Here is a 27,419-nt window from a genome sequence, read left to right as displayed (position 1 = left end):
ACATTATTCATACGGAGGAGGGTGTGACTTGTTGGCTCTCTCTTTTTTCCCTCTCCCCCTCGCCTGTATAAAACGAGAAGTTCGCGTAAAAGTAAACACAGATGGAGAAGGCTAGCCGGCTCGCTGTGTCACAGAGAGTTCCGTCAAACCTGCGCGTCAACTCGCACACTGTCCCTTTGTGACCAGCTTTCCATCGGCACAATGCCCGCTCTCTGCGTGCTCTGCTTCGCCGCCGCGCTGGCCGCGCTCGCCCGGCTCGCCGACGCCGTGGGGCCGGTGGTCCGGTGTGAGCCGTGCGACGACGGGGCGCTGCTGCAGTGCAAGCCCCTGCCAAAGGACTGCGCGGAGCGGATGAGGGAGCCCGGCTGCGGCTGCTGCATGACGTGCGCCCTCGGCAAGGGACATGCGTGTGGAGTGTACACGGCGCGCTGCGGCTCCGGCTTGAGCTGCCGACACCAGCCCGGGGAGAGCCGACCTCTGCAGGCGCTGCTGGAGGGACGAGGAGTGTGCACACCAGCCGTGTCCAAGCCGTCCAAGCCGTCCAAGCCACGCACGATATACTGCACTTTCAGAAAACAAGGTAAAGAGTTCGTGTTTTCTCCTGCGTCAATTTATTGTCTTTAAATAGCACCGCGCGGCTTTAGCGTGGAGCCTATGTTTGGGTTTGTTATTCGGTGGATACATGACAGGCGCGCTCCCGATGCTGGTAGCGCTCCTTTGCTGACCAAAGCCGGGGGTGTGGGGGGGAGTTCCCTGCTCATGTAAAACACAGATTAGTGATAGTGGACCAGATAAAGGTGCCTAATCTGATCTACTTAAGATATAAAAGGCAGAAAGAGACAGGAGCTGCTCTGCAGACGCATGTCAGCCACCCGATCCCTGACCGCGGGGTTTTAGTTTTTAGAGGGGAGGCCTGACATTGCACAGTGATCTGTTAATTTTGGGGTTAAACAAATCCAATGAAAGTTTGGAGAGGAGAGTGTTTATGCGCAGAAATGAATCGTTACCCAGTGCTCTGCAGTGTGCGCAAAAGACTCGAGCCATCGTGCGTAAAATGCCAAATAAATCTATATGGATAGGATGTACACACACACACACACGCACAGGTTTGCTATTCATGTCAGGACTCTGCATCATTTTAGGGCAACACAATCAAAGAGTTAACCATATCCAGTTAATGCTCAACCCTGACTTTAACCCATCACCAGAGTGTGGTTCTGCCTCTTTAGGAGCAGACTTTGGACCAAACGAGGTCCTGAAAAAGTTAGTGTTTATACCTTAGGTTACAAAAACCACCACACACACACACACACACACAGGGAGGGAGAGAGAGAGAGAGAGACTGGCTCTCTCAAACCAATAGTTAAGCAATGCCACATACATACTGTAAGTATACAGTATTCAGCCGAGGCTGAGGGCAGACCTCGTCCATGTCTCCTGCTCTGTCCCCATTTTCCTTCCAAATAAACCTCATGGGTATTTGTGCACAGAATGAAAAGAGCTTTACTAGTCCATGTCACAGCTGTGTGTGTGTGTGTATACACACGCACACACACACAAAAAAAAAAAGTGTGTTTCATGTGAATGGATGCATGCTGCTCACCTCACACCGGTGAAACGGCACACATGCCACCTCCATGTGAACACACACACACACACACACACACACACACACACACACACACACACTGCTGTGTGTTTGGCCACTGGTGACGTCACAAGGCCTCCAGGAGCCTCTGTGTGTGTGTGTGTGTGTGTGTGTGTGTGTGTGTGTGTGTGTGTGTGTGTGTGTGTGTGTGTGTGTGTGTGTGTGTGTGTGTGTGTGTGTGTGTGTGTGTGTGTGTGTGTTTTCTAATTCCTGGTTGTTTGCTTTGGCCACAGCGATGTGTGGTGTGCAAGCACTCAGCAGTCACATTGTCACTCACACACACACACACGCACACACACTTGTAGACCAGCAACTACCTTTTTTTGGACCTCACCTCATGAGGTCAAACATGTCTGAGTGCACACAGACGTCTCTCTCTCTGCTCTCTGTTTATGTTGATTTCTCACCATGTGCAGCCTGCACGGAGTCTGTGACGCAGCTCACAATCAATAACAGCAGAAATACCACCGCCCAGGGACAGGGGGGGGAAATGGTCCCGAGCGCCCCTGTTGGTCGCAGTGCGTCAGTGCAGCTTCGGTGGTTTCCACCACCATCAGTTTCCCAGCTCCAGAGCAGCCTCTCCTCCTCCCAGACATTAACAAGCTCTCCTGACCGCAGTTTGTGCTGTTTACTCCTGTGCCATTATACAAACAAATTGCGCAACATGTTTATCTAAAACACTCCAGACTTCCTTGGAGAGGTTACATAAAGTTTATATTGACAAAAAGTCATGTATTTGAACAAGGTCCACTATGTTTTTATACATATATACATATATATATATATATATATATTTGGACATTCATGGACTTTTTTCTTTGTTTTTAGCCAAGTTCTGGGAAAACCACACGGAGCATCTGTTGCCTTTACCGACTCGCAGTCTCGATGCAGTCGATGTCGTTGCCGACATCCGCGTTGTTATTCTAAGTTCTGGTGAAGCATGGGAGAGACTGTGGAGCCCCACCACATCGCTAATTGATCAGGTGGTCATGGAGGAAGGGTGGGCTGCCAGCCTGCCTGCCCACACCAGCCTACACGCCTACATTGCCCGTCCGCCACCGTCACCGCAGGCTCTCGAACACAAAATCTGCTTCGAGTTATCGGTTTGAGACTGTGTTTGGGTGTGTGTGTGTGTGTGTGTGTGTGTGTGTGTGTGTGTGTGTGTGTGTGTGTGTGTGTGTGTGTGTGTGTGTGTGTGTGTGTGTGTGTTCCCATCGTCCCCGCGTCTCTCTGGGACATCGTTTTCTGAGCCCAGTCGGCTTCCTTGACTGTGGCTTGTGTTGGTGTGGCAGACCGGGGTGGCACATGGTCAGCAGACTGGTCCTGTCCTATATTAGGGACAGTACCCCCCTCCTCCTCGTCCTCTCGGTCAGACAGTCCCCACTCTGTCTGTCTTCGACGATTTGACAGGAATCTTTGCCAGCTCCATGGCCGGCTATTAATAAATGTGTTCCCTTATCTCGCCACTTTACCTCGAACAGCCCTAACCTCCGCTCCACGTTTAGCCTCCGATCACCTAAAAAGCCTCTGTATAGAGTCTATCTCTTGGTCTGCACACTGCGGAAAACTTGTGGATATGAAAATTGTCGTGCATCTGTTTATTACTTGGCTTAGTTTCTGGCTCCAAAGCGCCCACAAGGCAATGAGCTAACTCTATTTTGTCTGCTTAAAACAGGCCACTTTTAGGCAAGTCAAGAATGCTCCATCAGACCTTTTGTTTCCATTGCTAGAAGCTTTGGACACTTCCATGTGTGATTCTGACGTCCCTGCATGTTCTGATCAGGTTTTCATTCATAATTAATGGCCTCTGAATCATCAGATGATGAGCAGATGATGGAGTTCAGCAGTTTGGTTCACCTTGATTTCGCCAGTTTCTCACAGTCCTTTAGGTGATTTCATGTGTGGAAGTTCCTGGATGTTCTTGGTTGAAAATGTTCAGTTTCAGCAGTGAGTGATCACTTGGAAGAGTCCTGGTTCCCCTCAGGTCCTTCTTTGGGGTTGAAGAATCCTGCAGACCAATTTAGCTCTTGGGAAACTTAAAAGCTGCAAGAGTTTTTTGGTTTTTTTGCATCCTTTACCCCCAGATCTGTGCCTCAAAACAATCCGTTCTCTTGAGCTCTGCGGAAAACTCCATTGACCTCACGGATTAGTTTTCGCTCTGATGTGATTTTTGTTTTGTTTTGCGGTGGCGGGGCATCAACAACTAGATTAGCGAGAGAACTCCAGGGACTGTGTTGGATTTCGGTGCTTTTTCTCTGCATCAAGGCTGCCGTCTCTTCCTTTCCTGTCACTTGATATTTACGCGCCGTATATCACACATACACGCTCGCTGATTGCGTAATATGTAAACAGGAACAATCAAAACACAATGGAACTGAACTTTAAAAGAACAAACCGACGTACAAAACAGGAAAAAACACAGCAACAACAAAATAACCAGAGTTCCACAGGCATTTTTGAGACATGAAAGCCCATAACCAGTATCATGAATCTCCCGCTAATCATCCCCAAAAAGATCCTTCAACAATGGCTGTCATAAGTCTTCAAAAAATATGTCCACGACCAGATTTCCCATGAGTCAATTCTTCGGAAAGGCAACGATTCTGGGCTAAAAACATCTTACAGTCAGGATGCAATTCATTTTTCCAAAGAAGAAGTCATCAGTTGGGTCGTTAAATATAACGCAGGTTTTTAAAGGTGCATTATGTAATAAATCTAAAGCAACTGGCTATAAAATCCTCCTAATATGTCACAGAGACTCAGGAATAATGTTCATATAACAAACTGAACTCACTAACAACAACAGTACAGCCAAAATATTTGCATTAAAAGAAATATTTTGCAGACTGCAAATCATGTTTATGTTTTGAAATCATGTTTTGGCATGTGGCGCCACCTACCGCCGTCTACCAATCATTGCAGTCAGTAGAGTCTCAGCTGCCGAGCAACCACGGGTTACCAGTCACGTCAGAAAACAAACCTAAAAGACCTCGGTATTTTGAATTTGAATGTAGTAACCATTTTTGGCCACATTCTTACATATGGCACCTTTAATCAAATTCTGATATTGTTGTCCATTACTAATGTTTGGATTTTTCAAATGTACGTTTTTGGGAGTTTTACAGAGTATAGTATTAGTAGTAGTAGTAGTATCGTCTTTAAACTTGCTTACCTTTGCCCACACAGACAAGAGCGGTGGAAACCAGGTGGACAGCAGTGCCAACGCGACCCAGACAATGACGCTTTTGCCCGGCGCGTCGACCGCGAAGGGCCGCGGGTCGGTGGACACCAGGCCGACGCTGCACAACAACAAGCTGATCGAGAAAGACGACAACAAGAAGACGCAGAGCTACAAGGTGGAGTCCGTGTCGGGAGGAGCCATCATGGACATGCACAACTTCTCCCTGGAGAACAAGAGGGAGATGGAGTATGTAAGTCACATGCAGAGGTTCATTCATATAGACATTGTGTTTTGTCCTAGTATGACTGCAGAAGCTACAGCACATTATATGCTAACATTGCTACGTGGAGGTTGCTATCTTGTAACACCGTGACTAGAAAAAAACAAACAGAGGCTGTCTCACCATTAAATGTTATGGTAATTCTTACACACTGGACCTTTAAATAAAAACATATATGCTGCAAAATAGTAGCTCTAGTTGTTAGCTCTAGCAGTGGGGCTGGATGATAAAAATCTTCAGATTAGTCAACATCAATAGTTATAATATTGGATTAAATAACTAGTTAATTGTGCTTTCAAACTTCTTTATGGGCAGAAAACAACAAACCAGTGCATTTATGCAACGTGTAAACAGTACATCAATGTAGAGCTAAAACAAGTACTCGATTGCTAAATTAATCGTCAACTATTTTGAATATTTTTTCATTATTAAAACAACATTTCTGATTGTTTCAGCGTCTTAAATGTGAATATTAAAAGAAATCATTAAATGTGAATCATTTTCGCTTGTTGACAAAAACATTACTGGATTAATCGATGAAAAATAATCAACAGTTTAATCAGTTATGAAAATAATCCTTAGTTGCAGCTCTATATTAGCGTATATTGAACCTTTGTTATGTTAATTTGGATTAAAGTTAGATACTGAAATAATGCCCAGCCCTAATATTAGCTACTGAATATTTGTAAACGCTTAAATAATAAACAAAAGTCTTGAATGTTGAGGCTGAATCCTAGTAGTGTCATCTGTTAGCTTGGTAGCCTTTTGCTTGCTAGCTAGCTAGCTACCATAAAGCTAGTGGTAGCTTACAAAGAGGTGAGCAGTCAAACAAAGAAAACATAATCCAGAAAAACACATATTAAAAAGGCAGGGTCAAAATAAAATGCTGGAAAACACTTACAACAAACCAAAGGCCAAAGTAAAACAGTGAGAACGCAGTCGACGAGGAAAGTAGCACCAGTTAACAACAGGTGTGGGTAATCAGTGAAAACAAGAGCAGGAAGTAAAGCTTCACAGATATACAGGGGGAAGTAATGCTTCAAAGTAAAACAGGAAGTAAGCAACAGAAGATAAGGGAGGAACTACAAAGCAAAACAACTGAATTGCAGCTCTGATTAAAATACACCAGAATGAAAATGTGAATGACTTAAAAAGTTCAAAAAGACCAAATTAATGAAAGTTGGATTATTATTTATTTATTTATTTTTACTTTTTTTGTTTGTTTGTTTAAATGACCTTTGGAAAAAAAAAAAGAAAAGAATTCTCTGACTAAAAAAGTCTTAAAAAGTCTTAAATCGAATAATTTGAATTTAAGGCCTTAAAATGTCTTAAATTCTCCTAAAATCTCCTAAAAGGTCTTAAATAGAATTTTTTAAAGGTCTAACCCTAACCCTTAATCTATGAACTTACTTTTATTTAAAAAATGCATAAACTTTGGTCTCGGTTTGAAATGTTTCTATTTTTGATGATGCGATAACAGAACTACAACACGGAACTAAAGTAGGCCACCTGTGCTGCCCGGTGGGAATTTACCGAGCACCACTAGCTAGTGTGCTGTGCGCACTGCGGTGTGTTACAGCTTAGCATAGCAGCGGAGAAAACTCTAAATTTCCTTCATATCTTTTGAACTTTTTTGCCATTGTGGATGTGAAATGGGTCTTAAATTGTATTCATTATGGTCTTAAAAAAAGTCTTAAAAAGTCTTAAATTGTTGAAACCTGCAGAGACCCTGTGTAATACACAGAAGAATTATACAACAGTCGACAAAAACATGGCGAAATTCAGGCCGGTTCATATTTTTGGACTAACAAGGAGACCAGTGTCACGCGCTTCCATCTTAAAGGTGCATTATGTAATAAATCTAAAGCAACTGGTCATAAAATCCTCCTAATATGTCACAGAGACTCAGGAATAATGTTCATATAACAAACTGAACTCACCAACAACAACAGTACAGACAAAATATTTGCATTAAAAAAAATATTTTGCAGACTGCAAATCATGTTTAATGTTTTGAAATCATGTGTTGGCATGTGGCGCCACCTACCGCCGTCTACCAATCATTGCAGTCAGTAGAGTCTCAGCTACCGCGCAACCACGGGTTGCCAGTTACGTCAGAAAACGAAACATAAAAGACCTCGGAATTTTGAGTTCGAATGTAGTAACCGTTTTTGGCCACATTCTTACATATGGCACCATTTGATATTTCAAAGTCAATGGATGGAGGACGACTAAGAAGAATGACGCCCGACATGCTAACAGCTAGCACGATGTTAAAGCTGAAAACAGTGGAGATGGACGCCCTTCCTCCAATGTACAAGGTGACGAGCAAACTTAAGAACCTGAGAGACAGCAGAGTTGGATCGCTGGCATATCAACCATACTGATCACTTCATATAATCAATATCACAGTCAGATATACAGTACAGTACGCAGTCTAACTTCTGCAATATAGTGTTTAAACCCTGTGGATTTACAATTCACAGTGAATTGAAGCGACGGCTTGAAACTGCCACTGCAGAAGCTTTTCCTGCCAACATGGTGGAGTAAACAATGTGAGTCACATGACACCCAGGGCAATAAAAGAAATAAGATAAAAACCAGAGACGGAATCGATGTAAACAGGAAAAAACGCAAAACAAACAGGAATGCTTCACTTTCAGGGTGAGCACGATGAAGCTGTTGGGCACCATTCATTTTATCTTTTTAAGGCCACCCACTGATTAGCACTCCTAATGAAGGTGGAGCTCATCAGTGAAATCACCTGCTGAGCTAATTTGTTGGAATTAACTGACTGCAGACTGACTGCTGGCTCTCCATAGTAGCTACTGTATAATGTCTCGGCCACCCTGGTCCTGTCAACCCATGGTAGGTGGTAGTCATGTGTACATGCACAGGAAAAACACAAGACACAAACAGTGTGGGGAATCTCTCATCAAAACATTGTGCTCCAGAGCAATTTGCGGTCTAAAGCTCCACCAGGACCCTTCGGGCTATCTGCGATAATTTTTTAAACAGCATTATTATAGAAATGACACGCTCTCCTACAGTGTGTTAAAGAAGGTACCACTTTACCTCAACAATGTGGACCGAACAGTGGGTTAAATCACTGCAGATTGACCAAATATCATTTTATTTAAGTTTAATCACAGTTTTCTGCAAGCGCCAATCACGTCAGACAAAGATTTTGGGTCGTTTTGAGTATTTTAAATTTTAGTGTGATGTTGTGGCTGTAAAAGTTATGACCGTACCAATGTTGACAACCTCCGGGGGGGAATTAAACAAAAGCAGAGTTTGACGACACGCACACTCAGCAGCCATTTTTTGACCAAGACTGAGCATCGGATTGAAGAAGAAAGGCGATTTAAATTACTTTGAATGTGGCATAGTCGTTGGTCTGATTATGTCTACTGGGATTTTCACGCACAAACATCTCAAAAAAAGCAATTTCAAGAAAAAGACCAAAGAGGATCAGTCACTTCATTAGAACCTGAGCAGAAGCTCGTGATCCAGTGCTGGTCATATTAAGACACAGTCACCTATGACGACCTGCCGATGACTCTGTAACGTGGTGGGGTTGTTTTGTGTTCGGCGAGGCTGTCTGAATATTTCAGGAATGGACTGAAAAGGATCAAATATCCAGCGAGCAGTCGTTCTCTCTGGATGAAAATACCTCTGTTGATGCCAGAGGTAAGAGGAGAATAACCGGACTGAACCAAGATTTGAAGAATACCATCTCTGAAAGCACCACACCGGGTGCCAACTCTGCCACTTTACTAGGAACAGGGTTCACCTAATATAGGGTGGAAAAATAATTCCCCTGATTACTTAGATGCAACATTAATGGAGGAAATGGTGCAGGAGCAGTGTGCGAAATACCCATTAATAATCAGGTGGGGGTCAATCTCCCATTTGTTGGTGCCACGCTGCAGTATTGGCTATCTTCCCTGTCAGATGTGGGCTTGTGTGGGCCTTTTCCACAGTGCCATTTGGAAAGCAATTCATTAAAACACAAAAAATACAAAATTACAAATACAATAATTTACATTTTGTCTAGTTATAAAGGATAAGAAAGCATGCAAAGTGTATTATGTATGTAGATCATATATGGAAAACTGAAATGACAACGATCTTTAGGGGGAAAAAAAACATGTTTTTCAATTACACTGTAACATGTTTAAACTCGGGCTGGACGATTATGGCAAAAATATGAGTCACAATTATTTTTGACTGATATTGAAATCATGATTAATAGACACGATATTCATTGATTTCAAAACGTGAGTATTTATTGAACAACCAAAACTCAACTTTAAAGGTGCATTATGTAATAAATCTAAAGCAACTGGCCATAAAATCCTCCTAATATGTCACAGAGACTCAGGAATAATGTTCATATAACAAACTGAACTCACCAACAACAACAGTACAGACAAAATATTTGCATTAAAAAAATTTTTTTGCACACTGCATATCATGTTTATGTTTTGAAATCATGGTTTGACATGTGGCGCCACCTACCGCCGCCTACCAATCATTGCAGTCAGTAGAGTCTCAGTTGCCGAGCAACCACAGGTTGCCAGTTACGTCAGAAAACGAAACCTAAAAGACCTCGGTATTTTGAGTTTGAATGTAGTAACCGTTTTTGGCCACATTCTTACATATGGCTCCTTTAAATTTTGTGTTTTCAATCTCTTGCTCCTCATAATATTGATCCACACACATCGCACGCTTCTGCACGTAACACGGGTGCGTTCAAGGTGTTTTTCTAGCATAGGAATTTACATACACGCATTAATCGTTTTTCTTCGATTATAATGTTTATATGATCGTGAGGAGCCAAAAATCAAAATCATGAATAAAATTCATTAATCGTCCAGCACTAGTTTAGACCCCCCTCAAATTTAGCTTTTGAGGCTTTCAGGGGGTCTCGAGTGTTAATCAGGGGGGTCTAGCACCCCCCCGTCTCCCAGACCCCCCTGTATTTCAGTGTGCAAGAGGTTAATTTGATGTCTCTGATCAAATTCTGTCGCTCTGAGGTGAGAGTGTAATATCTTGAACTCTCTTTGCCACGTTGCCAGGGGCCGTGTCGGCGGGAGATGGAGAGCATCCTGAACAGCCTCAAGATCAGCAACGTGCTCGTCCCGAGAGGCTTCCGCATTCCCAACTGCGACAGAAAGGGCTTCTACAAGAAAAAACAGGTGAATGGCTCTCCCTGCTGTTTTTCTTTATTTCACACACCGTCTCTGCGTCGTCTTCCCCTCACCTGAGGACATGCGGAGAGACTCCGCCGCATGCCTGAACAACTTCCAAAGAATCCTCCACACACACACACACACATTCTTGTACTTGCTGCATACTGAGGACCAGGTAAAAGTGCTGACAAAGTGAGGACCAGCATTTCCACTTTATATATAAACACAATTACAAATATCTACTTGTGTGTGAAACACCAGGGCTGGAAAATGGGTTTTTGTACCAAATTGAGGAGCTTTGTTAAAAACAGAGTTAACGTTTATGTTTACGTTTTGTTTCAATGAAAACAAAGTGAGGACCGGCCAAAATGTCTTCGCTTTGTAAAAATGACCTAATTTTGTTGGTTAAAAACCCTCACTGGTCCTCAGTGTGCCACAAGTACAAGAACAGTATGCCACGAGTACACACACACACACAAACACACGCATTCTTGTACTTGCTGCATACTGAGGACCAGGTAAAAGTGCTGACAAAGTGAGGACCAGCATTTCCACTTTATAAATCAAGACAATTACAAATATCTACTTCATGAATGACATCTATAAAGAACTACTGGGTGCAGTACCATAAAATGTCTGCAGGTGGAGCCCCAGAGCAAAACGTGTGTGAAACACCAGGACTGCAAAACGTGTTTTTGTACCAAATTGAGGACCTCTGTTAAAAAACAGAGTTTACATTTATGTTTATGTTTTGTTTCTATGAAAACAAAGTGAGGATCGGCCAAAATGTCCTCGCTTTGTAAAAATGACCTCATACCAAATTGAGGAGCTTTGTTAAAAACAGAGTTAACGTTTATGTTTACGTTTTGTTTCAATGAAAACAAAGTGAGGACCGGCCAAAATGTCTTCGCTTTGTAAAAATTACCTAATTTTGTTAGTTAAAAACCCTCACTGGTCCTCAGTGTGCCACAAGTACAAGAACAGTATGCCACAAGTACACACACACACACACATTCTTGTACTTGCTGCATACTGGACCAGGTAAAAGTGCTGACAAAGTGAGGACCAGCATTTCCACTTTATAAATCAACACAATAACAAATATCTACTTCATGAATGACATCTATAAGAACTACTGGGTACAGTACCATTAAATATGTGCAGGTGGAGCCCCAGAACAAAAAAGTCTGTTTTTGTACCAAATTGAGGACCTCATGTTTACGTTTACGTTTATGTTTTGTTTCAATGAAAACAAAGTCAGGACCGGCCAAACTGTCCTCGCTTTGTAAAAATGACCTCACTTTGTTGGTTAAAAACCCTCACTGGTCCTCAGTATGCCACAAGTACAAGAACACACACACACACACATACACACACACACAATCCCCGTTTTTTTTTTTTTCTGTGCAGCTCGGGTTGCCCTGACAGCCACATCAACACTATATTATCAGAACGGCTAATAACCATGTATTACCCCCCAGTAAATGCACTGCAGCCGTCTGACTCATAGCCTCACAGGAAATGAAGTCGGTCAGGTGTGTTTGTGGGCGTGTGTGGTGAGGGAGAGTGTGGGGGGTAGGGATGTAAGAATGCGGTCTGGGAGTGTGTGTGGCACAGTAGATGTGGCGGCAGGGGAGTGTATGTATGGCGCTTGTTTGATGATGGTCGTTTTGGTGAGGGTGTGTAGGTGTGTGTGTGTGTGGGGGCGGGGGGGGGGGGGGGGGGGCGGTGGTAATGGTGCTGTTGGTGAGGTAAAAAACACAAACAGGCTGTCACTGGTTTAGTTTTTCTTGTCCGCGGCGCAGCAGACTCGGGGCCACCCATGGCCTGCTCGTTTTGCGAGACGGGCCTGAAGAAAAGAAGAAGAGGAGGAGGAGGAAGAGGAGGACGAAGCTGAAATTGGGGCTGGGTGACATGTGTTGACAAGAGGGGAGGAAGGGCGAGGCGGGGAAGGTGGTGAATGGGCCGGGTGGGAGCTTGTGGTGGTGGTGGTGGTGGTGGTGGTGGTGGTCATGAGGCAGGGGAGGGGAGGGGAGGGAGGGGACGCTGCTGAGACATACAGCTGTCAAATGAGGTTGGGAGTCTTATCAGCGGGATCCAAACGCTGTTCTGAGAAACACATGAGTCACCGAGAAAAATCCCCTTAACCGTGCAGCACCGTGACTCAGAGACCAACTCCATCATACATAACTCACGAACACACACACACACACAGAGAATAAAATCATCCCCTAATCCCACCCCTCCACCCCCCCTTCCCACACTCTCTTTTTCCCCAGAAAAAGTCTGGTTTCATTGTTACCGTTTCATTAAAATCAGACTCTTCCTTGTTCAGTTCCTGGATTTCATCTTCGCCTAAACCTACCAGTAAAGTGTTTAATCATGTGTGTGTGAGTACAGCAGTGTGCCAGCCCTTTATTTAGGGGGGGGGGACGGTGTGTCCATCCAAGGAGGGGATGTGGCTTCACGGTGCGTTGCCGAGATTTATGACCGGAAAAACACAGCGAAGAGGATACTGTGTGAACCGTACTCTAGAGCAAGGCTATTCAACTTAAGGCCCGGGGGCCAGATCCGGCCCTTCAAGCAATTTGGAACGGCCCATGGCCCATTAACCCATAAATAATGAAAGTATTATTATATAAAAGCCTATTTCTGGCACTTTTTGCGACACTTTGTGATACTTTGCGTCCCTTTTTGGCAAATACTAGTACAGCTGTAATTGCACGCAGCTTATGTGTGTACCAGAATATTTTGCACTACGAGCCAACTTTACCTGAATATTATTGGTACTGTTGCTTATATTTCTGCCTTTTGTGGCCATTGCACCTTAATGTTGTTTATATTGTTACCTCTAATTTTGTAAGAGCCTTATCCAAATATTGGTGGTACTGTAACTGTAACTGTGACCTTTTTTGCACTATACGCAAATTGTATTGCACCTGAATGTTGGTGGTTTTGTTACTTACATTTTTAGCACAAAACTAGCAGCTATTTCAATAAATAAGTTGCTAAATAATGTATAACATTTTGTATGTATTTGTATCCGTTTACTGTACATACAACACAAAATAGTAGTACAGGGGTTGACGAAAAGTTCCGAAAAGCTGGCCCTCCGGAAATTTTAGTTGAATAGTCCTGGTTTAGATTGACAATACTGTGAAAAGAAGGCAGCAAAAAGGGGGATGGAGGGGTCAGGAGGGTGCAGGAGTGAGGGACTTAAACATACACATGATACACAAGGTGTCTCGGTATCTCCGACCGAAATCTGCTTTCGCTGAAAGGCGGACGTTTTAAAGTGTCATCTTTCATAATGGGCCTTGTATTCTTGAAGAGCACCAGGGACAAAGACATATAAGGAGTAAAAGAAAAGGAAGTGTACATCTATAGTCCCTTTTGTGGGTGACTTGTTTGGGTGTTCACTCTAAGATCTAAAGGTCGGTAAATGGAGGACAGACAGGAAGTGTTTGTTGGGTATTTGTTGTGGTTTTTTTCACCTTCGTTCCTGTTTGCTTGCTAAAACCAGGGAAGAAGTTGTAGCCTTGAATGTTAAGTGATGATGAAGTCCGATAATAATCTTTATCAATAGTTCCATTGTCAACAGAGAGTCTTGTTTACTGTGCGTGCGGTACTGTTTTGGAAGCTGGGGGGGGGGGGGGGGGGGGGTAGTGAAACTGGAAAGAGGTTAATCTGGTTGAAATAAAGGAAAAGGTCCAAAGTTCTTAAAAAGATTTTCAGAGTTCCTGGAAAAGTCTCTGCGACTGAGAAGGGCTAATAGAGTAATAGAGGGCTCAATGACGCGGCCACGGGACAAACAAAGAAAAGCTGTGCCGTGTTGACCAAGCTGAGGCTAAAAATACACGCAATTTCCCACGAAAAGATCGGCCCTCTGATATTGCACTGATCTAAAATGCTAACCCTAACCCTAATTTCTGTGGGGCGTGGTAGCTGTGCGCGCCGTTGACATCCAGAAATGAAAGCGATCCCAAGCGCCCATTTTTATTATTAACAAACCTGAAAAGACTTTTATCTCATGACCACTTAGATGCAATTTTACGCTTAATTTGAGGAAATACTACAAATTAGAAATAGCCTTGGTTAAAAGAAACAAAAACAGAGCAGGGATTTTCTGCACTCCGGCCACAACTGCAGTAGCAGGGTCTTTTCATACGTCTGAAAGCTTCAGTGGACGGCAGGTGTAGACGTTGTTGATGGGACTTTTCAAAGTGATATCTCCAGTTGGGGAAAATCTTTTCGACAGGTAAAGACGTCCAAGCAGAGTATGACAAGGAGAGAGACCGTCTGCAAAGAGAAGGCAGAGAATCCGAAAAAATTGTGTTTTAAGTTGAAGAAACTGGTGAAACTGGTCACCAATTACAGCTTTTTGTTATGACCAAAGAGAAACCAAGACCAAAATGACCGTATAACTTGCTCGCTGCAGCATAATTTGCTTTCCTGACTGTCCAGAAATACATTGGTAGAGTGTTGGGGGGAGGGGGGTAGGTTGTTTGTATGTTGTGAAGGTAAAAGTGTTAATTACAGCTGTTACAGAATCAGAATGCTGCTCCTTCTCCATTTCTGACTCAAAGGTCAATCGCTCTGTGAAGTGGACAGAAGGTTGCAGTGACAGTTTGGTGTAATCTGAGGCTTAATCCCATTTCATACCACTTAACCCCATCCCTCAGTATTTCATGTTAAAGACGTACACTCTTAGAAATAAGGGTTCCAAAAGGGTCCTTCTACAAGGGCTGAGGTTATACCTGGAACCATTTGCTTCTGAATAACCCTGTCCCTGAAAAAAGGGTTTTTCAAGGGTTCTTGGTAACACTAATGGTTCCAGTAAGAACCATTTTGATCCAGAGAACCCTTTAAAATCCCTTTCCTGAATAAGGGGTTTAAAAGGGTTCTTGGTGGAACCCTCCAAAAGGGTTCCTGGAGCCAAAAAGGGTTCTCCTACTGACTCTTGTTGAGGTCGAGAGTCAGTGTTACTAACTGTTCAAATTGAGCCTTATTTCAGAGGCATTCTTCTTCTTTTTTTTCTTCCCTCAGCATATAAAGCGATTCCAAGGAAATGAATGTCACCGTCATAAAGCCAAGTCGGTTAACGAGTCGTGTAGCTATGCTAACCACAACAAAGCTTGTGTGCAGTCTCGTACCAAAACATGTCCACTAGTATTTCCAGGCATCTGGAGTCTCTGCTTTGCTGGAGACAATAATGACTGTTGTCCACGGTAGCGATATAACAATAGCTGACAACAGCTTTGGTTGTTTGTCTTTGTTTTTTTTGGTGTTTTTTTGTATAATTCTGCAGTAAAAACACCACATTCTTGAAGGGGTGTCCCAGATTCTGACCACTATCCTTTGTAATTCAGCTTCAAAGGAAAAAATGGGGGATAAAAATGAAAAATGGAATTGGAACTTTACCTGCTCATGATGTTAAAGCGGACCTAGACCCGAAGTTCAAATTAACGCTGTTTTTTAGTGTGTATCTGCGTCTATACCTTGTTTATGAAGCCCTGAAGGTTCTAAACAAACAGTTCAGCCACTGCTGAGAACCCTGTGTTTTATTGTAATCTCGGGCTGGCACTAGTCCGGGCACATCCGGTTGCGTACATTGAACCGCAGAAGAAGAATAACGTCCGTTGTGGAGGTGTTTCACGAGCGACAGTGTCTTCTGACTCTGGGTCTGACTCCGGGTCAAAGTCATAAAAGGGACTGCGGCGGGGAGTCGTGAAGAAGCTATTTTTAAACATTGTTAAAACAATGCTTTGATAATGAGTAGCAGTGCATCCACCGTTCCAGGGGGGGAGCTGCGCTTCTGAGAGCGGGTGTACTTCCGGGTACTGCCCAATCACAAGACTCTGTCTTCTGGGTGAGAGAGTTAAGTCTCAAATCTCGCGGCTGGGGAACAGCGTCAGAAAAGAGGATTTCTATCGGCTCGTTTACAGCAACTAGGAGGTTTTTGACCATAAAAACAAGTTAATGTATGTAATTAGACCTCCATAACTAACATATATGTGCAACAGGACCACTCTATGTGAGCTTTAAACAGATGGATTTCATGGCTGCATTTTTCACTTCAGGTCTTCAGACAACTTGCTTATTACATTGTCTTTGAAACATTACCCATATCTGAATTCTGCATTTTTTTGGGGGTGGGTAACCCTTAGCGTGGTCTTAGCTACTGACCTGGTAATGGTTAGTAAACATTTTGTATTTTGAGTTTTCAGAGCGTTCCGATTCATTTCACTTAATAACACATTTTCTATTCCCACTAGCCATGCAGCAGGCCTCCGCCCTTGTCTCTCTTTTATGGCTAATTGGTCCATGATGATAACTTGCAAAGCCACTCATTGCGCCACCTACTGGCCACAGGAAGTACGCCTTCAGACACAAACACGAAACTTTCAGGGTGGGGTCTGCGTTCGCTGTTCATCATCCGATCTGTCCTCTTAGATTGTAGACGCACACATCTGATTCATATCAGATTTTTATTCCCACGTACGCACGTTTGTGGCTTGAAGCCACGTCTGAATCCGTGTACTTTATGGGTCATATCTGATTTGTGCCCCCATGGGAGGAAACGATCAGTAGTGGGTCACTTTGCACCGTGCAGTGTAAATTCAGCCTGTGATTATGTGTGTGTATATGATGCTATTTTCCCCTTCTCTGTGAATACCTGATGCATCAAAGCTATTTATTAATAAGCATGTAATGGCCAAGTGTTATATTGGATAGATTGGAGTATTTTAATGGGTCAACTGCATGTGTGCACACGTGTTGCTGCAGGAAGGGAGACGTTTAGCAGCGCTAGCGACAGAGAAGCCTATTTTTAGCAGCAGTTATATGAATTGGCTCAGTATCCCAGGTCAGGCCCAACAATGATCCACTCATTACATCCCTCAAACTCTCTCTGGCCCCGTGACTCTCGTGCTCGGTCTCTTTTATTCTTTCGCCCACCCATCATTACCCCCATTGTGCCCTGCGTGGAGTCGTCCACCCGCCCTTTTGTTCCGTCTGCCCGCTCCATCATTCCGTCCGTTCCTGCCCTTCCGCCCACCTTGCTTTTCCCTTCCTTGTTTGGCCAGGAATCGCCCCGCAAAAAGGGTTGTGAACGGGACAACAGTGGTGTGTGTGCAGAGGAGGAGTGAGAGGAAGAGGCATTGGGTTAAGGATGTGAGCCAGGTGCCCCCTTCACTCTGGGTCCTCACAGTGCCAGGCCCATAAGGACTGACTTATTGAGCGTGACTCAGAAGGATCTGTGGAAACGTACACACTGACCACAATGGCTTTATAATAACTGGTCAACCTTAGGGGACCCAGACAGCTATTTTCACTCTGTCTCTCTCTCCCTCGCTCTGTTCCCTCCCTGAATCTGAATCCTCTTCATTGGAGGATGTGGAACCGTGTCTTTGCCATGTACGCTCATTGATTTTGGGGGCATTTAGAACAAAAAACTTTTGAACTTTTTCAATAGTTAAAGGTGCCATATGTAAGAATGTGGCCAAAAACGGTTACTACACTCAAATTTAAAATACCGAGGTCTTTTAGGTTTGGTTTTCTGACGTAACTGGCAACCCGTGGTTGCTCGGCAGCTGAGACTCTACTGACTGCAATGATTGGTAGACGGCGGTAGGTGGCGCCACATGCCAAAACATGATTTCAAAACATAAACATGTTTTGCTGTCTGCAAAACATATTTTTTAATGCAAATATTTTGGCTGTGCTGTTGTTGTTGGTGAGTTCAGTTTGTTATATGAACATTATTCCTGAGTCTCTGTGACATATTAGGAGGATTTTATGTCCACTTGCTTTAGATTTATTACATAATGCACCTTTAAATCTCCCATAGAATGGAAGTACCAATTAAGGCTGTTTTTTAGTGTGTATCTGCGTCATTACCTTGTTTAAGAAGCCCTGAAGGTTCTAAACAAACAGTTCAGCCACTGCTGAGAACGCTGTGTTTTATTGTAATATCGGGCTCAGCGAGATCTCTGAAAAAACCCTGGTCAGGTTACGTAAACAGCGGTTCTCCGGAACAGCAGATCCTCCTGCTCCGGGCACTAGTCCGGGCACATCCGGTTGCGTACATGAACCGCAGAAGAAGAATAGCGTCCGTTGTGGAGGCGTTTCACGAGCGACAGTGTCTTCTGACTCTGAGTCTGACTCCGGGTCAAAGTCATAAAAGGGACTGCGGCGGGGAGTCGTGAAGAAGCTATTTTTAAACATTGTTAAAACAATGCTTTGATAATGAGGCGCAGTGCATCCACTGTTCCAGAGGGGGGAGCTGTGCTTCTGAGAGCTGGTGTGCTAATTATGTCACTTCCAGGTATTGGCCAATCACAAGACAGTTGGGAAGGCGCTACGCTTGCTGGCCAATCACAACACACACTATCTTCTGGGTGTGAGATTTCTATCGGCTCGTTTACAGCAACTAGGAGGTTTTTGACCATAAAAACGAGTTAATGTATGTAAATAGACCTCCATAACTAACATATATGTGCAACAGGACCACTCTATGGGAGCTTTGTACAAACAATTCATTCATCAGTATACAATATCTTAACTCAAAAGGCTGCTACAGCTCTAATTTTTGATTTAATGGACAATATATTGAAGCAATTAACTCAAACTATGATTTATTCATACTTTTTTATGCACAATGTACGAATAATATGTAGTCACGCAATGTAAACGGTGTAGTTAAATCATCCCAATGCAGTTTTCCTCTCAGGGAAAGTGTCAAAGACAAAAAGTCTTACACATTGAGGCTCCATCGAAACCATTTAGCACGTTGGAGAACAGCTAATGTCTTTTTTAGTAAGACACCTGTACAGATTTACTGTGTTTGATTCACACTCGCGCTCTTTTACTTTAAAACACGAGATGTTTGGCACAAGCACACTTTGCATCACCGTAATTACGTTGCTATCGGAAGAAATCCAACGGTGTCTGAAAGCTGAGAAGTTGCCCGTCAAAGTGTTATTACCGTAATTTCACTTGCACTGTTTTGGGAAACCGTATTCAGTAACATTGTCACCGGTGAGAGGTGTGAGTGGGAAGAACTCCACATACTTTCCACTTTTTGGACACTGGGAGACAAACATTCAAAAGATTTTGAACAAAAAAAGAGTCTTTTTGTTATTCTTCATTTTTAATTGTTAAAAACAAGATATTAACATGGCAGTAAATTGTAAATAACTGAGAGATATTGGAAGTTATTCTGGAAAAATGGACAAAAGCAATTTATTTACAGGACATTCTAATGACGCTTCTTACTCAGGATCAGTGTTGCTGGCTGCTTTGTTAACCAGTGGTCGAACAATATGAGTTTTCCTCTGACCAATGCTGATATATAATGGCTGATTGATTGATTGATGGATTGATTTCTGGAGCATGGAACGGTTTAATGACATCAAATGACGACGTCAAAACTGTTATTTTAACCTCAGCACTATTCAAACACGCGTCCTAAAGTTAAACCGGTTCCTCAGATTTGAGGTTCTGCCTCATTACGAGCAGGTTTCGGCCTCCGTGAGGACGACTGGTTCTGACAAGGTCAGTGTTTATGATAGCAAAGGTCCTAAAGAGGTAACAAATACAAGCACACACACACTCACACACACAGACACACACAGCATTTTAAGAGCTTGTGTTTATCCTGTGGTCAGCGCAGGCTCTTTTTAATACCCGTGAAGCCCGGCCGTGCTGCTATTAGCTATAAAGAGCAGCATCACAAGAGCATGCATTCATACGCACGACACACAAACACATACACACCCCATAAAGGTAGCATTATGATCGCATGGCGCGGACAAAATGTGCTTTTTTTTCTCCAGTGAGAGCCATGTGGACCACGCAGGGCCAGCGTCGGAGCTGCTCTCAGCTGATCCGGGGGCTTTTTTTTAAGAGACGCTTAATCTGTTCACGCTTTTCACTTCAAATTGCAGCTCGCTCTGTCGCTGAGAATTTCCGATTAAGATTTAGATCGGGGGAGAATTCCTTCTTCACATGCGGAGCAAACGCTCAGGTTACTCAGTTTTTACACTGAGGTTTTTCCACAGTCTTCATATTTACAGCAGGTACACAAGGCGTCATATTTCTCATGGACTTAATACTAATGTCATGTTAAAGATATATAAATATAAAGCACAGAGAAAGTATAAATCAGCGTTTAACCGCTGGACAGAATACACAACCTCAATAAGTAACTCACTATCAGTGTGAGTGACAGGCGTAGTGTGTTTTTAATCTTGTTTCTTTGGTTTGGGCACTTTTACATTCAAAATAAATTCTATATTGTGATATGTCATTAAATTAAATGGAAATTTCCAGGAAAGATTTTTCAAACACAGTTCAGCAGGCTTGAATTTTCAAAAATTATTATTATTTTTATGGGTTTTAGCTTTGGACCGCAGGCTGTATCATAAGAGTTACTTATGAAATAGTACATTTACACGACATCGGGAAAATATACAAATTATTCTGGTCGGCCAGCTAAAACCAGACAGTCATGTTTACGTGCCGCGGCACCGGAGTCCAGGCACTGTTTACCAGTTAGCTCCGTTAGCGCCGTTAGCGTGCCTACAGTCGAACTGGATTGAAATACAAATAACCAGCGTACCTGTGTAATGCGTATGTGTGCCTCCGTTTTAAAAGTTTAGCGTTACTTTAGAGACTCGTTTTAACAATCGGGAGTCACGTAAACATTCAGGTCAGTCGTCATGGAAGCGCGGTGTGCGCTAAAGTTGATGCCGTTAACGTAGCCAGCACTAGTAAACATGGTCGTCTGACTAAAATGGTACTAAATCAAATGTTTCCAAGTTGGATTAAAACAACCAGCTAACAATTAGCCACAAAGCTAAACCTTAATCTGTTCTCCATTCATCCAGATCATAGGGCCAATTCCAATTCCTATCTTAACCCTCAAGCTCAACCCTTAATCTTAACTGGCCCTCAAAACCAAGTGTTGAGGGTTATTTTGTCACTTAGAAATGGGACACCAATTAAATGCAGATACGTCTTCAGACTGTAGGGGGCAGAATAACGGGAAAGCTGCATCCAGTCTGTCAACTCCAAAAAAGAAGAAGAAGAAGAACACATTTACGTCAGGATTATTTATTACGATCCGTTTGTCAGTCAAGTTATTAGGTTGTCAGTTATAAGATGATACTCATACAAATACCACAACCACGGACATATTCAGCTGACAGTTACCACACACCACGACTTATTGAAAAGTAAACCATAGCAAACGATCGCGTGTGCGCACCTTTCGGCGCCATCTTTGTTATGTGAAAACACTGAATGCATTCTGGGTAGCCCTTGCTCCCAAGGGTGGTCTCGGAAAATCTCAATATTGAGGGCGATACAGCCCTTAAACTTGGCCCTCAACTTAATTTTTCAGAATATCAGGACAGCACTTGCACTAGAGGGAGTGCACATTTTTGAGATTGAGGGTTGAGCAAGGAATTGGTAGTTTGCTGTAGGTCAGCGGACCTTGAGCTTGAGTTCAGTTTGAAGACCTTGGCCTAAGCCTCTGAGGCCGAATAACTTGGCAGGATGGAGCGTCTCCCTCGTCGTTCATTTTCTTTTCCATGCAGATTCTCTCTCTTTATATTAGTCTTCACGAGGATGCTGCAGAAAGACGTCGCATTATTGGATTATTGTAGAAAAAAACGCTCTGCTATTGTCACAACACAAAGTTCAAACTCACTGATCCCTTGTGATCATTGTTACTTTAAGCCCCGGAGGCTTCATTAGGAAGTTATGAAACAAAGTGGCTACAGTGTGTGTGTGTGTGTGTGTGTGTGGATTGAAGTAATAAAGAAAGGATTGCTTGCGATGACTGCTAATAGTTCACAGATGAAAGAGAGACTGAACGGAAATTCAAAGGTAGCCAGGCAACCGGGGGAATGCACACATGCACATTTTGCTCTTACTCTCCCTTCCGCCTCTCCTTTGGCTTTTCAACTCTCTCTCTCTCTCTCTCTCTCTCTCTCTCTCTCTCTCTCTCTCTCTCTCTCTCTCTCTCTCTCTCTCTCTCTCTCTCTCTCTCTCACACACACACACACACACACACACACACACGCACACATAGTGAGTGCATTCCCGACGGAAAACACAACTAAATGAATAACCACATCCCTTTAACCTGACCTTAACCCATGCACAGGACGTTTAAGGTGTGCACCAGGCAAATTCACCTCACTTTCACAAAATGTCCTCGCTTCCTTTTGATTTAAAATTGATTTGGTCCTCAAGAAAAGATGCTATTCTTCTTTCTTCTCTGCGCACTTGGACAAACAAAGTGTTATCTCTGACCTGGATCTAAGAGTTAGCCCCAAGTTCCTTTCGAAAACAAGGTCTGTGTTTATACCAGAAAAAGGTCCTTAAAGGGGGGGACAACGACTACACAGCCTCTCTGCAGCCTTGTCTGCATCATGGGCCGGTGGCGGTAAATAGAACCCGGCCGCAGACTCAGATGATGGCACCGTGAGGAGAAAGAGAGAGAAAACACAGTGATACCCCCCCCCCCCCCCCCGACAGTATTTTAAGAGGCCTCTGTCTCTATAAAGCTGCCTTTGATCGTGCACTCGGGCTGCGCGTGGATGTTGACGACGCCGGAAACAGACACCTGGTCACAGACTTAAGCCTGTCTGTCTGTCTGTCTCTCTCTCTTTGTCTCTGCACAGCTTCCTGCAATGTCTGTCGCGTATCAACAGTTCCGTTTCATCTCTGCACGCGCGCGTGTAGGAATTCAAATTAAAAAACAATGACTTGAACATGAGTGCGAGTGCAGAGTGATGTCAGCGTTCATTTGAAGGCGTTAGCGTTCCACATCCCGTGAGCCGTGAAATCTTAAATTATACTTCTTCTTTTTCCAGCATGAGATGAGCTGAAATATTTTTACAATTGCTTAATATGTCCTTCACCCTTTAACACCTAAGCTTCAAAACGTCCATAAAAAGGGCCCAAAATACCTGTGAGTAAGTGCTTTTGGCCATTTTTTCAGAATGTCTCAATGTCCAAAAACGGAAACGTGAAATTACCGTTATAACCACACGTGCAACTTCTCAGCCTTTCAGAAACCGTAGAAATTTTCACGCTAGCACCGACTGTTGCGTAATTACGGTAATGCAAAGTGCGGAATTGATTACTATAGAGTTTTTTTTATTATTATTATTATTTTTATTATTATTATTGTTAATATGAGATAAATCAGGATAAATATTGGCTCAATACGATATTTACATTGATGAAAGTTACCTGGCTGAAGATGAGGGAGTTCAGTTAGCTAAACAAGCTACGGCGACGCTCCATCCACGCGCAACACTTAATGACCTTTGTTCGCTATTTTGGAATATACGCAGAAGCGACTTTAGAGTCTGTAGGGGCCCTAGGCAAAAATTCCCAGGGGGCCCTTCCTTCCAACCAGTGTTCATCACCATTATGTTACAAATAATCTGACACCAACGAAAAATGTATGAGTTCAAAATGTTTTTTTTTTCAAAATGAATGAAATAACATGGAAAAACCTTGTAATTAAAAAAGTATTTGAAAATATAAATGTAAAGAACAATAAAATGCCATAAATAGCTTTAAAAAAAAATACATTACACTGTAAAGAACCCACATTATAAAACAATATAAATATATAGAACAATAAAATACTGTAAATAACTGAAAAAACTGCTAATAATCCTCTTCATTTTCCAACTTGCAGAACAATAACTTCACACAGGTTAACGTGAGGTGGGGCCCCATTAGGGAGGTTTCCTACTGAGATGTCATTGCAAATCGCCCATTGTTTTTTAAGGGGGAGGGGGAGGCGGCTGGTCACTGCACATTTCAGTAAAAACAGCCTTCAGGCTCCGAGTGTCTGGGGCCCCCTATCGGCTCGGGGCCCCAAGCTGTTGCCTGCCCTGCCTGTTCACAAACTGCGCCTCTGAATATACGATCCTATATGGTGTCCTTATAGGTATCGTATCTTCGGGTGTTCCCAGCCGTGCTGTCTACACTCACAGACTCCATGTAGTGTATATACAGCGCTCTGTCCCCTACACACAGACAGGTGTTGTCTCACCTTTGCCGATCTGTCTCCACTCCCCACGAAGAGAAGGATTACTGTGAGCCGCGCTAAAGCTCCGACAGACTGCGTCGTTTCATGTGTTCCCAAACCGGTGCTCATAAAGTCGCCGTGTGATATTAGCGAGCAGCCTACACGCATGTGAGCACTTGTGTGTGTGTAAGCAGGTGGGAGTGTGTGTGTGTGTGTGTGTAATGTACAGTACATACGGCTCATTTATGGGTGACTGCATGTGCACGAGCCGGGCCATAATCAGCTCCAGATGATGTTTAGTGTGTGCCAGCATCCCAGAATAGCATCCACTGGTCTCCCTGCAGCCCCCTCCCCGACCTGGCCTTAGCAAATATTTTAGCAACTCCGTGTTTACCCTACTCAGTGCCTCTCACTCACTCACTCATTCCCTGTCCCCCACTCTATCAAAACTGACCTGCTTTTCCATCATTTGCCACCGCCCGTTGGTAAGAACCCCAACAACGTGGTGCTGGATGATTGTGAGACCTTTTTAGTAATGATTCTCAGATGCAGGGAATCGGTATTGATCTCCAGTTGCTGGTAAAGATGACGGCGATATGACAGATGCTGTTCCAAACAGACGGAAACAGGCTAACTGGACATCGTTGTACCAGATCCCCAAAAAAATCCCAATCGAAGAAGACGTAAACAAGCCATGGGAATCCATAAACAAGCGGATAAATCATGGACTATTTACAACTATTTACATTCCACTTCCCATTGCTAATGCTTACGTTATACATAATTATGCTAACGTGACAGTTACCCCTACAATGCTACACCATATGTTTGAATTCAGGTGTTTGGGCATTTAGCATTTAGCAGACGCTTTGATACAAAGCGACTTACAAAAGAAGATAGAAGAAGTCCTGGGAAGAACTCCACGAGATAGGATCAGTGGATTGATAGAAGGTTAGAGTGCCGAGGTGGATCCAAGTGCAGAATGAGATCGTGCAGGGGAGTTCTTGGACAGAAGATGCTCTTTGAAGAGCTGGGTTTCCAAGAGCTTCTTGAAGATAGACAGAACAGATGCCCCCCTGTTCTGTGGGTCATTCCACCATGAAACGAGTCTGGATTTTCTTGTGCGAGGTGTTGTTCACCTCCAGACGACAACCCTTTGATGAACGGAATAGTCGAGTTAGCATGAGCCTTTAGGAGAGCTTTTAAGTAGGTGGGAGCAGAGCAATCAAGCACTTTGTAAGCTCATCGTCGTCGTCTCAATACTTTGGTCCATAGAGTGTATCTTTAACCAGAAGACAAAACCAGTTTTGCATCGATCAGTTTCCCTCCAGGCTCTTGTAAACTTTCAGTGACTCTCTGGAGTAAGATGAAGGAAAGGAAAGCTCAGCTAAGACGGATAAGGATCAGATCATATTGTGTCCTTCAAGTTTTCCTCCGGTGAACTCTGACAGGTGTAAATCCAGCACCTGCTGTGCTCTGTACTCCTTGTTGACACCTGTACTTATCAACATTGATCATTTTCTATTCTTTGTTGGTGAGGACAAGTGAACGTGTCAGGAAGAGTGTACTTCTGACCTCATTATACAGACTCAGCTGAAGTTAAGGGCTTTAATGCTTTTACATAAGCTTTGGCAGCAGCAGCTCTGCAACACCAGCTGACTGCACTGACGTGAGCACACTTTTTTAGCACATGCTGTGCATTTTTCAAGAAATGACCTTGGCTAAAGCAAGTCAAACATTAAATGATTCACTTTTATGTTTGTTAGCCAACATTGCAAACACAATTTTGTCCTTCGACCCTCTGTCCTTAGGCTCTCTGTCCATAGACCCTCTGTCATTAGACCCTCTGTCCATAGACCCTCTGTCCATAGACCCTCTGTCCTTAGATCGTCTGTCCATAGACCCTCTGTCTTTAGACCCTGTGTCCTTAGACCCTCTGTCTTTAGACCCTCTGTCCTTAGACCCTCTGTGCTTAGGCTCTCTGTCCATAGACCCTCTGTCCATCGACCCTCTGTCCTTAGATCGTCTGTCCATAGACCCTCTGTCTTTAGACCCTGTGTCCTTAGACCCTCTGTCTTTAGACCCTCTGTCCTTAGACCCTCTGTCATTAGACCCTCTGTCCATAGACCCTTTGTCCTTAAACCCTATATCGTTAGACTCTCTGTCCTTAGACCCTCTATCCTTAGACCCTCTATCCTTAGACCCTCTGTCGTTAGATCTGCTGTTGTTGGACCCTCCATCCTTAGATCCTCTTTCCATAGACCCTCTGTCCTTAGACGCTGTGTCCTTAGACCCTCTGTCCTTAGATCCTCTCTCCATAGACCCTCTGTGTCTGTTTTGTTGGAGTTGCTAGTTTGACTTTGTTTACTCAAAGTTTTTGATGAATTTAGAAAAAAAAGGGACCCCATCCGTCCAACATCACGAGAACTGGAAGATAATAAAGTCAAGTAAATGCAGTAAAGTATCATCATGTTCCTCAGAAGGACGAGCAGCTGCTTCATCTCCGGTGTTTATTATGTACAATGGTTGCTGCTGCTGCTGCTGCTGCACATTAAGAACTCTGCAGCAGAACATTCCAGTCCATGATCAACGCCATGTTTGTGTTATTAAGAGTTCTGCTGAGGCACGACTCGGCCTCCCGACAAGCATCAGAGATCACCAAAGACAAACCAAAGACTCCTCCGTGTTATTGTAACACACAAGTGCACGTTGAAGGCTCGGCCGTGTTGATAAAGCTGCGTCATGATCATAATTCGTCGCCCCAGAGACGCTAATCTGTTTTCACAGCGAAGTGATAACCTCTGTCATACATGCACAGGCACAGACACAACTTTCCTCTCTATTCTGACTTTGAAGTACCATTACACCCCCCCTTCCCCAAGAAATAACCCTCCATTCTTTCTTTCTTTCTTTCTTTCTTCTCTCTGCAGTGCCGTCCATCCAAAGGCAGGAGGCGGGGCTACTGCTGGTGTGTGGACAAATACGGGCAGCCTCTGCCGGGCCTGGACGGCAGGGAGCGAGGCGGGACGCAGTGCTACAACCTGGAGAGCAAATGA

The 27,419-nt window shown here is 43.6% G+C and overlaps 1 protein-coding gene across 1 annotated transcript; it reads left to right on the top strand.

Annotated features, from left to right (window-relative positions):
- Positions 1 to 201: 201 nt before the first annotated feature.
- LOC310925513 (insulin-like growth factor-binding protein 3) lies at positions 202 to 27,419 on the top strand (the record flags this gene model as incomplete). The annotated part of the gene is made up of 4 exons (XM_083887484.1): positions 202 to 580; positions 4,835 to 5,079; positions 10,191 to 10,310; positions 27,294 to 27,419. 4 exons carry the CDS (start codon positions 202 to 204, stop codon positions 27,417 to 27,419), a joined length of 870 nt encoding a protein of 289 aa, XP_083743610.1.

Source organism: Microchirus variegatus (assembly GCF_963457635.1).
Source record: "Microchirus variegatus genome assembly, chromosome: 4".
Classification (NCBI taxonomy): Eukaryota; Metazoa; Chordata; class Actinopteri; order Pleuronectiformes; family Soleidae; genus Microchirus; species Microchirus variegatus.
The sequence above is the reverse complement of the archived record's forward strand: the minus strand, read 5'-3'. Positions and strand labels throughout refer to the sequence as shown.